General features: G+C 38.5%; 1 protein-coding gene across 7 annotated transcripts in view; it reads left to right on the top strand.

Moving 5' to 3' along the window:
- The window catches only part of LOC128687641 (exonuclease 3'-5' domain-containing protein 2), a 95,308-nt gene extending 80,682 nt beyond the window's left edge, over positions 1 to 14,626 (top strand). For all 7 annotated transcript variants that reach the window (XM_053775203.2, XM_053775199.2, XM_053775201.1 and 4 more), the window contains one exon: positions 13,164 to 14,626. In XM_053775203.2, the coding sequence (XP_053631178.1) occupies positions 13,164 to 14,578 (1,415 nt within the window). In that variant the 3' untranslated portion in view covers positions 14,579 to 14,626. The remainder of the gene's footprint in view (positions 1 to 13,163) is intronic.
- Positions 14,627 to 14,849: the final 223 nt, after the last annotated feature.

Raw genomic sequence — 14,849 nt, forward strand, 5'->3', positions numbered from 1 at the left:
AAAGAAAGAACAAATCAAAGATGCTAATGTTGCAAAAGGAGTAGCTTTTCTAACTAAACAAAGGACACCGATAATGGAAGAGATGGAAAAGTTATTATTATTGTGGATTAAGGAAAAAGAATTAGTGGGAGGCAGTGTAGTGGAGTCTAATATTTGTGAGAAGGCAAAGCAGTTGCATGAGGATCTTGCCAAGAAAATGCCTGGAACAAGTGCTGCAGTTTGTGAATTTAGGACCAACAAAGGATGGTTTGATAGATTTAAGAAGCATAGTGGCATACACAGTGTTGTAAGGCATGGTGAAGCTGCAAGTTCTGACAAATGTGCGGCTGAAAAGTAGTATGTTCACGAATTCCAGGACTATGTAAAGGCTGAAGGATTCGAACCCCAACGAAAGAGACCTGTTTTGGAAGAAAATGCCAAACAGGACCTACATTATCCAGGAGGAAAAAGCACTGTCAGGACACAAGCCTATGAAAGACAGGCTTACTCTTTTGTCGTGTGGTAATGCTAGTGGGGATTTCAAAGTGAAGCTTTTATTGGTGTATCACTCAGAAAATCCCAGAGTGTTTAAGGAAAACAATGTCATGAACATAAGAACATAAGAAAGAACATACTAGGCAGGTCCTTTACAATCCATCCCACTAACAAAAGATTTGCCCAACCCAATTTTCAATGCCACCCAAGAAATAAGCTCTGAGTGAATGAGGTGAAAGTGTTGAATGATGATGAAAGTATTTTCTTTTTTGGGATTTTCTTTTTGGGTCACCCTGCCTTGGTGGGAGACGGCCGACTTGTTAAAAAAAAACTCTATCCACTCTCATATGCAAGTCCCACTCAGATCCAACCCCTCTCACTCATGTATTTAGCCAGCAGCTGAAAGAGGAGCTTAGGGTTGCTAAGCTTGAGATACGGCAACTGACAGAGGAAAACAAGAGGATTCGAAGTAATCCTCCTATTGTGAGTCCTCAGGTCAAGAGAGGAACCTGGTCAATGGCCACCCAACATGAAAATCAAGAAGTCTGTTGGAGTGGCGGAAACAACAAAGATCCAGAAGATTGCTGTGGAGACTTCCAACCCATTTTCGGTGTCACCAGACGAATGTAGGTTGTCTACTGGGAGCGTCACAACGAGCACCAAGGGAGCATTGGCAGACGTGAGTGAGACATCCCTTGATACCCCAATGAAGACCATCAAGAACGTCACGACAAATTCTACTAATGAAGGTAAGAACATTGTTTTAGTTGGAGACAGTCAGGTTAAGTTTATGGATAGGGCCTTTTGTCTTAGGGACAGGAAGAGGAGGCACAGGGTATGTTTTCCTGGGGCTGGGATGGGGGATATTGTTAGCCGTTTGGATGACATCATGAAAGGTAATGGGAGCAATCCTATTATCTGCCTCATTGCGGAAGGCAATGATGTTGGCAGACGTAGGAGTGAGGACCTGATTAGCAGGTATAGGTCAGCAATAGAGATAATTAGGAAGAAGGGTGGGAACCCTGTCATATGTGGTATTTTGCCAAGGAGAGGAGTTGGAAACGAATGGTTGTCCAGGGCAATTGGTGTCAATTGCTGGCTTTACAAATACTGTAAGGAAAATGCAGTAACATTCATTGACAACTGGGACCTCTTCTATGGCAGAAATGACATGTATGCCAGGGATGGGGTTCATTTATCTAGGTCTGGGATAGGGGCACTGGCAACGGCAGTGGAGGGAGCTGTTAGGGCTTTAAACTAGGAATAGATAGTGGTATGGGCTTTGGCAAGAATACAGTGAAGTCTCAGTGTAGTAATACTATGAGTTCTAAGGGAACTAGTAATAGGCAGAATGAGGTGGATATTGGAAAGCCAATGGCACTAGGCAGCAAGGACAGTAATAGGTTTAGTGAAAAAACAGATATGAGCAGGAAGGGTAAAGAGAAAGGAGGGTCTTTAAAATTATATTATGCTAATAGCCGTAGTGCTAGGAATAAGATGGATGAGTTGAGATTAATTGCTAGCGCAGGTAACTTTGATGTATTTGCAATCACTGAGACATGGTTTAATTCCAAAAGTCGGGACATGCCTTTGGAATGTCACATTCAGGGTTTTAAATTGTTCCAAGTAGATAGAAATATCGGTAAGGGAGGTAGGGGTGGCACTGTATGTCCGAGATCACTTGAACTGTTGCATAAAAACGGGTATTAAGTCTGAGGTAACACATACAGAGTCTGTCTGGATAGAATTTTCAGAGGGGCATAAAAAATTGATTCTAGGAGTGATATACTGTCCCCCAAACTTAGATAGGGACCAAGGGAAATTACTGTGGGAGGAAATTGTTAAGGCCACAAGGCACGATAATGTAGTAATTCTAGGAGACTTTAACTTTAGTCACAATGATTGGAATTTCTTGACTGGGAATTTAGAATCAAATGACTTCTTAGAAGTAGTTCAGCAATGTTTTTTGAAGCAGTTTGTGACAGAACCTACAAGGGGAAATAACCTGCTTGATTTGGTTCTGGCAAACAAGGAAACCCTTGTTAATAATTTGGAAATTAATGAGGAACTCGGCACAAGCGATCACAAATCAATTACCTTTAGCATAGAATCGAAGTATGATAGTAGGGACAACTCAGTAACAGTTCCAGATTTTCGCTTAGCAGATTACAATGGGCTTAGAGAACACTTATCATCTGTTGACTGGGGTAACGAAGAGAGCTTTCAATATGACAGTTTTCTGAACACAATACATGCTGCTCAAAGAACGTTTATCCCGTATAAAGAAATTAGATCAAATAGAAATGACCCAAAATGGATGAATAATAGGCTGAAATATCTACTAGGGCATAAGAAAGGAATTTATAGGCATATCAAAAGAGGTGAGGGTCATCTTATGAATCAGTATATTGACATTAAGAGGGACGTTAAAAAGGGGATAAGAAAAGCTAAAAGGGACTATGAAATTAAAGTTGCTAGGGATTTGAAAACTAACCCAAAAAGTTTTTTCCAGGTCTACAGAATGGAAGTTAGAGATAAGATAGGTCCCCTTAAAAATAACAATGGGCATCTTACTGGCAAAGAGAATGAAATGTGCTCAATTTTAAATAATTATTTTCTCTCGTTTTTACACAAGGAAGACACTAACAATATTCCAGTAATTAATTTTTATAGTGGGCCTGAAGATAAATTATGTAACATCACAGTCACTAGTGAAATGTTGTGAAGCAGATAGACAGACTGAAGCAAAATAAGTCGCCGGGTCCTGATGAGCTTTTTTCAAGGGTTCTTAAGGAATGCAAAATGGAACTCTGTGAACCATTAACTAATACACCTACCATCCGACTTATGACCACTCGACTTACGACCGTGTTTTTTATGCCAAATTTCTGGAAAATAAACAACTATTTGTGTTGTACACAGTGTTTATCCTAAACCTTACAGTATAAAATACAGTACTAACAACATAAAAAGTAAAGTAAAACATGAAATACCAAAATAAAACAACCCTACTGTTGATATTCAGTAGTAAAGTTCGACTTACGACCATTTCGACTTACGACCAGTTTCTCGGAACCGAACTCGGTCGTAAGTTGGATGGTAGGTGTACTTTTAATTTATCTCTTCAAACAGGTGTAGTGTCTGATATGTGGAAGATGGCTAATGTAATTCCTATTTTTAAAGCAGGGGACAAGTCATTACCGTCAAATTACCGCCCAATAAGCCTGACCTCAATTGTAGGCAAATTACTAGAGTCAATTATAGCTGAGATTATAAGAAGCCATCTCGATAAGCATAGCTTGATTGATGATACTCAACATGGATTCACGAGAGGCCGTTCTTGTCTAACTAATTTATTAACTTTCTTCAGTAAAGCTTTTGAGGCTGTTGATCATGATAAAGAATTTGATATTATTTACTTAGGTTTTAGTAAGGCTTTTGATAGAGTTCCACACCAAAGACTATTAAAGATTTTAGTAAGGCTTTTGATAGAGTTCCACACCAAAGACTATTAAAGAAAGTGGTAGCTCATGGCATTGGGGGAAAAGTGCTCTTGTGGATCGAGTCATGGCTTACAGACAGGAAGCAGAGAGTGTCCATAAATGGGGTTAAATCCAAGTGGGGATCTGTAACAAGTGGCGTTCCACAGGGATCAGTCTTGGGCCCGTTGTTGTTTATAACATATATCAATGATCTTGATGAGGAACTTACTAGTGAAATGAGCAAATTCACCGATGACACAAAGATAGGTAGGATAATTGATTCAAACGTAGATATCAGGGAACTTCAGGAGGATTTGGACGAACTCAATACCTGGTCAGCAAAGTGGCAGATGCAGTTCAATGTGGATAAGTGCAAGGTTCTGAAGCTCGGGAGTGTCCATAACCCTAGCACTTACAAGTTAAATAATGTAGAACTTGGCCATACAGATTGCGAAAAGGACTTGGGGGTTATGGCGAGCAGTAACCTTAAACCAAGACAGCAGTGCCTAAGAGTACGTAATAAGGCAAATAGATTATTAGGGTTTATATCAAGAAGTGTAAGCAACAGAAGTCCAGAGATTATACTGCAGCTTTATACATCATTAGTAAGGCCTCACCTAGATTATGCAGCTCATTTCTGGTCTCCATATTACAGAATGGGCATAAATTCGTTAGAAAACATTCAGCGTAGGATGACTAAATTAATACATAGCATTAGAAATCTTCCTTATGAAGAAAGATTGAAGACTTAAATTACATTCACTTGTTAGACGAAGAATGAGGGGAGACATGATCGAAGTGTATAGTGGAAGATGGGTATTAATAAAGGGGACATTAATATGGTCTTGGGGATATCCCTCCAAGAGAGAACCCGCAGTAATGGATTTAAGTTGGACAAGTTTAGATTTAGAAAGGACATAGGAAAGTATTGGTTTGGAAATAGGGTAGTTGATGAGTGGAACAGTCTACCTAGTTGGGTTATTGAGGCTAAAACCTTGGGTAGTTTCAAATTTAGGTTGGATAAATGCATGAGTGAGAGGGGTTGGATTTCAGTGGGAATTGCATATGGGTGGATAGAGTTATCAGAGCTTATTTCTTGGGTAGTTTTGAAAATTTGGTTGGGTAGTATGGGCCAACAGGCCTGCTGCAGTGTTCCTCCTTTCTTATGTTCTTATGTCTAATTTGAATCCATTACTGTGGATTCTCTCTTGGAGAGATATCCTCAAGACCTTATTTATATCCGCACTATTAATACCCATCTTCCACTTATACACTTCGATCATGTCTTCCCTCATTCTTCATCTAACAAGTGAATGTAATTTAAGGGTTTTCAATCTTTCTTCATAAGGAAGATTTCTAATGCCATGTATTAATTTAGTCATTCTAAGCTGAATGTTTTCTAACAAATTTATGTCCATTCTGAAGAAAGTTAATAAGTTAGTTAGACAAGAACGGCCTCTCGTGAATCTATGCTGAGTATCATTAATCAAATTATGCTTAACCAGATGACTTCTCATAATCTCAGCTATAATTGACTCAAGTAATTTGCCTACAATTGACGTTAGGCTTATTGGGTAGTAATTTGAAGGTAATGACTTGTCCCCTGCTTTACAAATAGGAATTACATTAGCTATCTTCAACATATCAGACACTACACCTGTTTGAAGAGATAAATTAAAAATATTAGTTCACAAAGTTCCATTTTGCATTCCTTAAGATCCCTTGAAAAAAGCTCATCAGAACCTGGTGATTTATTTTGTTTCAGACGGTCTATTTGTTTCATAACCATTTCACTAGTGACTGTGATGTTACATAATTTATCCTCTTCAGGTCCACTATAAAAATTAATTACTGGGATGTTGTTAGTGTCTTCCTTTGTAAAAACCGAAAGAAAATAATTATTTAAAATCAAGCACATTTCATTCTCTTTGTCAGTAAGATGCCCCAAATTATTTTTAAGTGGACCTATCTTATCCCTAACTTTTGTTCTATACACCTGGAAAAAACTTTTTGGGTTAGTTTTGAATCCCTAGCAACTTTAATTTCATACTCCTGCTTAGCTTTTCTTATCCCCTTTTTAACGTCCCTCTTAATGTCAATGTACTGCTTCATAAGATGACCCTGACCTCTTTTGATACGTCTAAAAATTCCTTTCTTCTGCCCTAAAAGATATTTGAGCCCATTATTCATCCATTTTGGGTCATTTCTATTCAATCTAATTTCCTTATATGGGATAAATGTTCTTTGAGCAGCATGTATTGTGTTAAGAAAGCTGTCATACTGATAGCTCTCTTCGTTACCCAACTCCAGAGATAAGTGTTCTCTAAGCCCATTTTAATCTGCTAAGCGAAAATCTGGGACCATTACTGAATTATCCCTACTGTTATACTTCCATTCAATGCTAAAGGTAATTGATTTGTGATCGCTTGTGCTGAGTTCCTCTGCAATTTCTAAATTATTAACAAGGGTTTCCTTGTTTGCCAGAACCAAGTCAAGCAGGTTATTTCCCTTTGTAGGCTCTGCCACAAACTGCCTCAAAAAACAATCCTGAACTACTTCTAAGAAGTCGTTAGATTCTAAATTCCCAGTCAAGAAATTCCAATCAAAATGACTGAGGTTAAAGTTTCCTAGAATTACTACATTATTGTGCCTTGTGACCTTAACAATTACCTCGTATAGTAGTCTCCCTTGGTCCCTATCTAACGTGTGTGATGTGGAAAGCTAATCATATGGCATGGGTCACAAGGCAAATTTTCAAAGAGTGGGTTAATGATGTGTTTGGCCCAAGTGTGAAAAAATACCACCTGGAAAAGAAATTGCCACTCAAGTGCCTCCTGTTACTGGACAATGCTCCTGCACATCCTCCAGACTTGGAAGACCAAGTGTTTAGGGACTTCAGTTTTATAGAAGTGAAGTTCTTGCCTCCTAACACCACTCCTCTCCTCCAGCCCATGGACCAGCAGGTCATCTCTAACTTCAAAAAAACTCTACACAAAAGCAGTGTTTCAAAAGTGCTTTGAAGTGACCTCGGACACTCAGTTGGTCCTAAGAGAGTTCTGGAGGAATCACTTCACTATCCTCCATTGGAGGATAGTGAAGTGATAGTCACTCCCTCCCAAGCCTTATAGGTAAGGCTTGGGAGGGAGTGACTTCCGGGACTTTGAACTCTGCTTGGAGAAAACTGTAGCCAGATTGTGTCCAAGAGAGGGATTTTGAAGGGTTTGAGGCTCACTGTGACCCTGACCCTGCCAACCCTGTGGACTCTATTGTGGAACTGGGGAAGTCCCTGGGGTTGGAGGTGAGTGGTGAGGATGTGGAAGAGTTGGTGGAGGACCACAGGGAAGAGCTTACCAGTGAAGAGCTGAAACTTGAACAGCAACAGACTGCAGCTGAGGAACTTGCTTCAGAGGAGGAGGAGGAGGGAGAGAGAGAGAGAGAGAGAGAGAGAGAGAGCGAGAGAGAGAGAGAGAGAGAGAGAGTGAAGGAGGTGCCTTCTTCAGAAATTAACCCTTAAACTGTCCAAACAGATTTACATTCACATGTGTAGTGCTCCAAAAGTAGATCTACGTTTTTTTACATATTTTCAAATATAACCAAAAAAAAGTAGATCAAAGTTTTTTTTTACACGTTTTCAAATGTAAAAAAAAGAAAAGAAGATCTACGTTTTTTTACATACCTTCAAATGTTGAAAAAACGTAGACCTACGTTTGGACAGTTTAAGGGTTAAAGAGGTGTGTGCAATGTGGACCCTGACAAAGCTGAGACAAGCCATATCTGCAACACGTTTAGTGACAAAACCCTGCCCCACTTCAGAGAAATCTTAAAGAGACACCAGAAACAGAGCACTCTGGACAGTTATTTTGTGAGACAGGTGTCCAGTGACTCTCAAGTTGGTTCTAGTGGCATTAAAAGAGAGAAGGGTAGTAACCCCAGAGAAGGCTTTGCTACCTAAAGTCTTCATGGAGGGGGATTCCCCTTCCAAACACTGACTCCTCCCTCTTTCCTCCTCCCTATCTTCCAGAAGCCAGCATTAGCCTTCAATAAAGGTATGTAATACTTACATAATTGCAAAAAAAAAATATTTTTTTTTTGTGAATATTTTTGTTGGGAACGAATTAATTGTATTTCCATTAATTCTTATGGGAAATATTAACGGTTATCGGCCATTTCGGTCATTGGCTGACCTTTAGGAATGGATTACGGCCGATAACCGGGCGTCCACTGTATATACATATTCACATATACCGTTTACAGTTAAAGTTATTGATGTCATAGTGGAATATGGCCTAATGTTCGATGATTGCCACGTTAATTTCGTTCAGGCTGTTACAATATCAATGCTTGTGGGATTTTTCTAATGCTATAATATTCATCCCTCTGGCTGTGAGCACTGTTGTACCTGGGGGCACTTCCTGTGCCCTCTCCTCTCTCCCTTCCTTACTCACTCTAGTGAAAGTGGTCCTCTGGGAACATATTTACGTGGACAGTCTCCTCGTTTTTGCAATTTTGCAAGCTCCTGATGTGTTGATTGCAACACGAAAGGCCTAGAGCTATCATTTGACTCCCCCCGTCGTTGTATTGCATCCCATATCGATTGGTTTGCGATATTTGCTTAAAAAAAAAAAAGTATTTGAGAAGAACCTGTCTAGCTTGGGCTTGTAGGCCTGCTGCAGTATTGCTGATAAGTGGGATAACGATGAAGTTACTTAGCAAGAGGCTCAGCCATGTTGTATAAGCTATTGTTTTGGTTGAAATTTTTGGATATGCTAATAGTGATGATTCTAAGATCCTGCATCTCTGGGTATCTTCCTCCTTGGTAATGAGTTATACATCCTTGTAATCAGTCAGATGGTTGTGGGAGTTTTGGTGTTTAAAACACAGGCTTTCTTCAAGTTGTCCTATCTGCTGGCATACTGGTGTTCAGAAATGCAGCTTTGGTGGTCTCTAGATGTTTTACCTGCATATATTTTGTAGCAGTCATTGCAAGGGATTGTGTATATCCCTGCAGTGGATTGAATCTGTTGTTGATGTCCCTGTCTGATAATGTCCTTGATTGTAACAAAGGCAATGGTAGCTGCTTGTAATTCAGTGTTGGAGAGAAAATAAGAGACATATTTGACAGTGGAGTTGGTAGGGGGACTATATATATTCACTTGGTGCTATCTTATCTAGGTGGGTTGAAGATGTTATATGTAGGGCATTTGCATCTCTGATGAAATGGAGATTGATATTGAAGCTAACAAAAATACTTGTTCAATGAAAGGGCAATTTTTTTTTCTGGGAACTCATTTGCTGCAGATAAAGAATCCCATTATACTGCATTTATGTTTCATTTTTCATTCTCTATTATTGTTACTTTCATGGCTAAACAGTCTCATTGGTTACCCTTAGCTTCACCATTACCAGCCACCTGCTCCTCTCTGTTAGTCTGGTAAATCTTGGGTTTACTGTATTTTTGTGGCAATGATCATTAACATAGGTGTGGATTGGCTGTGTTACCGCTATGTCTATTTTTTTTTTTTCATAATTTTCTCTTCATTTGTAGTCATGGAAATATCTTAATTGCACTCTACGATATTTTCCTGTAATAATTTAATGGTGCAGACTCTTTCTCTACAAAGTATAGTGATATTAGGATTGACTTCAGTTTGTCTTTCTAACCATCCTTCCCTATTTCTCTTTCCCATATTTGTTTCATATTTTCTAGATCAGGAATGATTTAATGACACTGACTGCAGTTCCACTCTGAAATACTACTCTGATTCCATTTTAAAGTCTCCATCACTTTCTTATTTAAGAAAGAGTAGGGAAGGAATGGTGGTGTGCATAAAAGATGTTATACAGTAGGGCCCCACTTATACGACACGTTAGGTTCCAGGCTACCACCGTAAAACGAAAATTGCCATAAAGTGGAACACCCTTTTTTTTCACTTATAAATGCATATAAATACTAGATAACAAGTTTATACTAACATATATTAAGTTAAGATTAGAACTAGACATTAAAAAAATAAAAAAATAAAATACACATATTGTACACTCATTACTTGCCTTAAAATATTTGTAGTGTTAATCTAGGGCGAGATGAGTAGTATCTATTGTAAGAGATCAAGTGTGGTATGCATGGTAGCCAGCCAGGCTACCATACCAGGTCATCCCACCCACACACAATATTCTATGACATTTAAGCATCCCAGAGCCACGAAATGCATATACAGTTCACTCATTACTTACCTTAAAATATTTGTAGGGTCAGAGGTGAGTATATGAGATAAAACAAATAAATGAAAGAGAGAGAGAATGAGTACATGTGAGAGGACAGGCACAGAGTTATGTAACCAAACCAGGCATGCACGAGTTTTGTAAGCAAACCAGGTGAACATGTCTGGTTTGTGTACAAGTTACATTGTGTACAAGTTGTCTCTACATTGATATGGTAGAATAAATAAAGAGGAACACTCCCATTCTCATGTAACACCATTTTTAGAAGAAATGACGCTCTGAGCGAAGGCATATGGAAGGAATAATTTTCTACAGTTACCCCCCAGTAACACGTTTTCTCTGATGTTGGACTAGGGAAAAAGTTATTCTTGCTGTCACTCGTACAAGTCGTATGGCTACCACATCTCATATTCATGTTAATTTATTCTACTGTAGTGTGTATTTATCATCTTTATATGTTATGTATCATGTTTATTATATAATTTTGAAAAAATATCATAGATGGATTAATGAAAATATGTATATTAGTGTAATATATGACATTTAATGAAGCTCAGTGATTATTATTGAGTATTATTATTATCATTACTAATATGGTGTCTTGAGACATAAGACACTTATTGATTTTAGTGTGTACCTGCATGCCAGCACAGTGTGTAAGTTTATTTAGGTACCAACACTCTTATATGGGTGTGAAACTTGGGTTGTAAATGCTGCAGCAAGGAGGTGGTTGTAGGCAGTGGAGATGTCCTGTCTAAGGGCAATGTGTGGTGTAAATATTATGCAGAGAATTCGAAGTGTGGAAATTAGGAGAAGGTGTGAAGTTAATAAAAGTATTAGTCAGAGGGCTGAAGAGGAGTTGTTGAGGTGGTTTGGTCATTTAGAAAGAATGGATCAGAGTCGATTGACATAGAGAGCGAATAAATCTGTATAGGAAGGAAGGCAGGGTAGGAGTCATCCTCGAAAAGGTTGGAGGGAGGGGGTAAAGGAAGTTTTGTGGGCGAGGGGCTTGGACTTCCAGGAAGTGTGCATGAGGGTGTTAGATAGGAGTGAATGGAGACCAATTGTTTTTTGGGACCTGATGAGCTGTTGGAGTGTGAGCAGGGTAATATTTAGTGAAGGGATTCAGGGAAACCGGTTATTTTTTTATAGCCGGACTTGAGTTCTGGAAATGGGAAGTACAATGCCTGCACTTTAACCCTTTCAGGGTCCATGCCGTAGATCTACGGCTTTATGTTCAGGGTCCAAAGCGTAGATCTACGCCATGAGCTCAGCTCACTCTGATAAGCTGTGGGTGGTAAATTTGAGCCTAGATATGAGAGAATACATCTATGTGGTATGTGTGCACCACATAAAACAAATCCTGCAGCACACAGTGTAATGAGAGAAAAAACTGAGACTGGGATTTTCTATTAAAACAGCGACTTTGCAGTATTTTTTCGTATGTTTTTTATAGTTGTATTTGCGATTTCTTGGTCTCATTTGATAGAAATGGAAGATATATTACAGAAATAGAGATGATTTTGATTGGTTTTAGCACTAGAAATGGCTTGAAACTGAGCTCAAAGTAGCGGAAATGTTAAATTTTTGTCGATGTTCAAGAGTAAACAAACGACCTCACACGTCTAATACACGCCAGCTGGTGGGTCTAATATACATTCACAAATGTGTTGACGATATTTATACAATTATTACCATATTGCATAACAGTAAATCTTCTATTTTTTGGTTTGAATAAAAATTCATTATGTGAATAAAAAATTAAAATGGAATTAATTTGTAAAGCCTCAAAACGTAACTAATGAACAGAGGAAATGTTAGTTTAGTGCCAGGAATGTCTGCATTGTTTATTCTGGACCCTGTTTTGAAATTGGAATATTTTGAACTTTGTGTTAAATTGGCCAAATTACCAATTTCCGATCACTTTATTTTGTAGTTGAAGCAGTTGACTGGGCGATTTATTGTGCTCAATTGATGGAATAGAAGTAATACTGGTGAAATAGCTAAGAATTTGGTCGACTGGAATAATGTAACTGGCCTAAAATGGGAGTCAAAGTCGGCAAAATTGCCAATTCGTAAATATCGCTGACACATCAAAATTTGCGAGAGCATAATTTCGTCAATTTTCCATCAAATTTCTCACTTTTTGTTTTATTACCTTCAGAAAAAGATTCTCTACCATTTCATAAGAAAAAACAACAAATTTTTTTTTTTTAAATTCTTGGACCCTGGTGCGCACTTTGAAATTTGGTCTCTGGACCCTGAAAGGGTTAAAGGAGGGGTTTGGGATAATGGCATTTTGGAGGGATGTGTATTAGGACAGTATATATATAATTGAGGACCTGATATTATATTCTGTAGGAAGTTTATTATATTATTTCGGGTCACTTTTTATATTGTATCTTTATATATGTTTCTAAACTGTTGTGTCTGGGCACCTCTGCAAAAACAATGATTATGTATGAGTGAGGTGAAAGTGTTGAATGATGATGAAAGTATTTTCGTTTTGGGGATTTTCTTTCTTTTTGGGTCACCCTGCCTAGGTGGGAGTCAGCCGACTTGTTGAAAAAAAAATATATATAATATATGAAATAACTTTTAAAAACGCTTGAAATTTTGGAGTTTCCAGACATAACGTAGAGACGTGGTGCTTATGGAGCTCACGGAGAATGTAAAACTGGGTGAGGCACAGTGACCGTATTAGAAAGCTAGGTGGGGGGAGCTGTATAGCGAGTTTCGGTCATAATTTGAAATATCCGTATTAGCGGAATGCCGTAAAATGGGGCCCTACTGTGTATAATACTGAATATATTACATGTTTTATTTAACGGTTCATTCAGTATTGCTAATTAATGTGTACTTCGACCCACAGCTGCATCTTCATGACCATTACTGTACAATACATAATATATGCCGTTGACCCTTTTTAAGCAAAATGTCATTTTTTAGATGATAATTTTTCATATGTTTATTTCCATTTTATAGGTACAACACAGAGCAACTCAACATGTGCTCCCTTGAAGCAGAAGCTACATACACAAGATCACCCAGTGAGGAAGGGTCCTTTGTATTACAATTGTCAATTGAGGGCTCCAGATGATGAACCACTGTGCACAATTGATCCCAATAAAGCTCGATGGTATGTGAAAGAGGGTCTTGGGGACTTGATCAATGAAGAACCACTTGTTGTGCGCTTGAAATTTGAACCTGCTGGCCGTCCACAAGCTGAGAAGGAGGATGGCTGGTTTTATCTTCAAAAACGTTTAAATATTTGTGTTGTCTGTGGTAAAGATGAATCATACATCAGGAAAAATGTGGTACCTCATGAGTATCGCAAACATTTTCCAGCTATACTGAAACATCATCAAAATCATGATGTGCTGTTACTGTGCTTTGCCTGCCATAGACAAAGTAACATGCAGGACAATGTTTTTCGTTCAGAGCTGGCCAGAGAATTTAATGCTCCTGTTGGCGTAGAACAAAATTTCAAAGTGGCTGTTGATAATTCTCGCAAATTTGTAAGAAATGCAGCCCGAGCATTGTTGAAAAATCGTGATAACATTCCTACAAAAAAAGTCTCAGAGATGGAAAAACTTGTTAAAGATTTCTACAAGGTTGATGATATTTTATCAGAGCATCTTCAAGATGCAGCCAACATGGATATAAATTTCTTAAATGAGGGTTTTCAAGTTCATGGACAAAAAATTTATGAACTATATGAGAAAATTGGCCTTGTAAAACTAGAGCAAAGATGGCGACAACACTTTCTGGACAGTATGAAGCCCCAATACATGCCTGAATGTTGGTCAGTTAAACATAATGTCTACAAGTTGGGGCTTAAAATGGGTCGTTTACCACTTGAGCATCCCAATCGACTGATCTATCAAATGGCCCTTGTAGGGACAGAGGGAACCATTGACATTCCATACACTCCCCGGTCATTTCGAGAAGCAACACAGTTGGACACATCTTCATCAGCCAGTAGAGATGCTCCCCCAGAACACTTAGTATCTACTCAACTGACTGCTGTTAATGGAGACATAACATTTGGGAATGCATTGGCAGAAGTTAATTATGCCACATCAAGAAATAAAAGTGGGACAGAGAAAACAGCAGTAAAGAGCAGTCAGAAAGAGTCTTCTAGAATAAACATCAGTAAGAGTAAAGATAAAGCTTTCATGGGCAACATGCTTGTTCATGGCAGTTCAAGCCCTGAAAAATCAAATATACCTCAAAAAGAAAGTGGAAAGCATTATCAAGTGCCTTACATTAGCACGAAGCCAGAAGTAATGGAAGACTCATCCCAAAAGGTATATGATGGAGACACATGCAGTGACAAAGTGGAAGCAGATACTGCTGAAGACTCTGATGTTGATGTTGTTATTGAAGATATTTCTTAGGACAATAGTGAGACATAGCTAGCAACAAATAAATTTGTTACTTTTCAATTTCCTATCATTACATTCTTTAATAACTTCAGTGTATAGGTACATAAATGTTTCATTTGAGTTTGTTTTACTAAATAAATACAGCCTTTCCTCAATGAAGGAGTTCCATTCCTAAGACCACGTCGGTAAACGAATTCATTGCTAAGTGAGGAGCGTACCATTATGGTAGTGGGTTTGTGTGAACTATCTTTGACATTCCCACAAGCCCTTCTAGGGCGGGGAA

Source organism: Cherax quadricarinatus, chromosome 11 (genome assembly GCF_038502225.1).
Source record: "Cherax quadricarinatus isolate ZL_2023a chromosome 11, ASM3850222v1, whole genome shotgun sequence".
Taxonomy (NCBI): Eukaryota; Metazoa; Arthropoda; class Malacostraca; order Decapoda; family Parastacidae; genus Cherax; species Cherax quadricarinatus.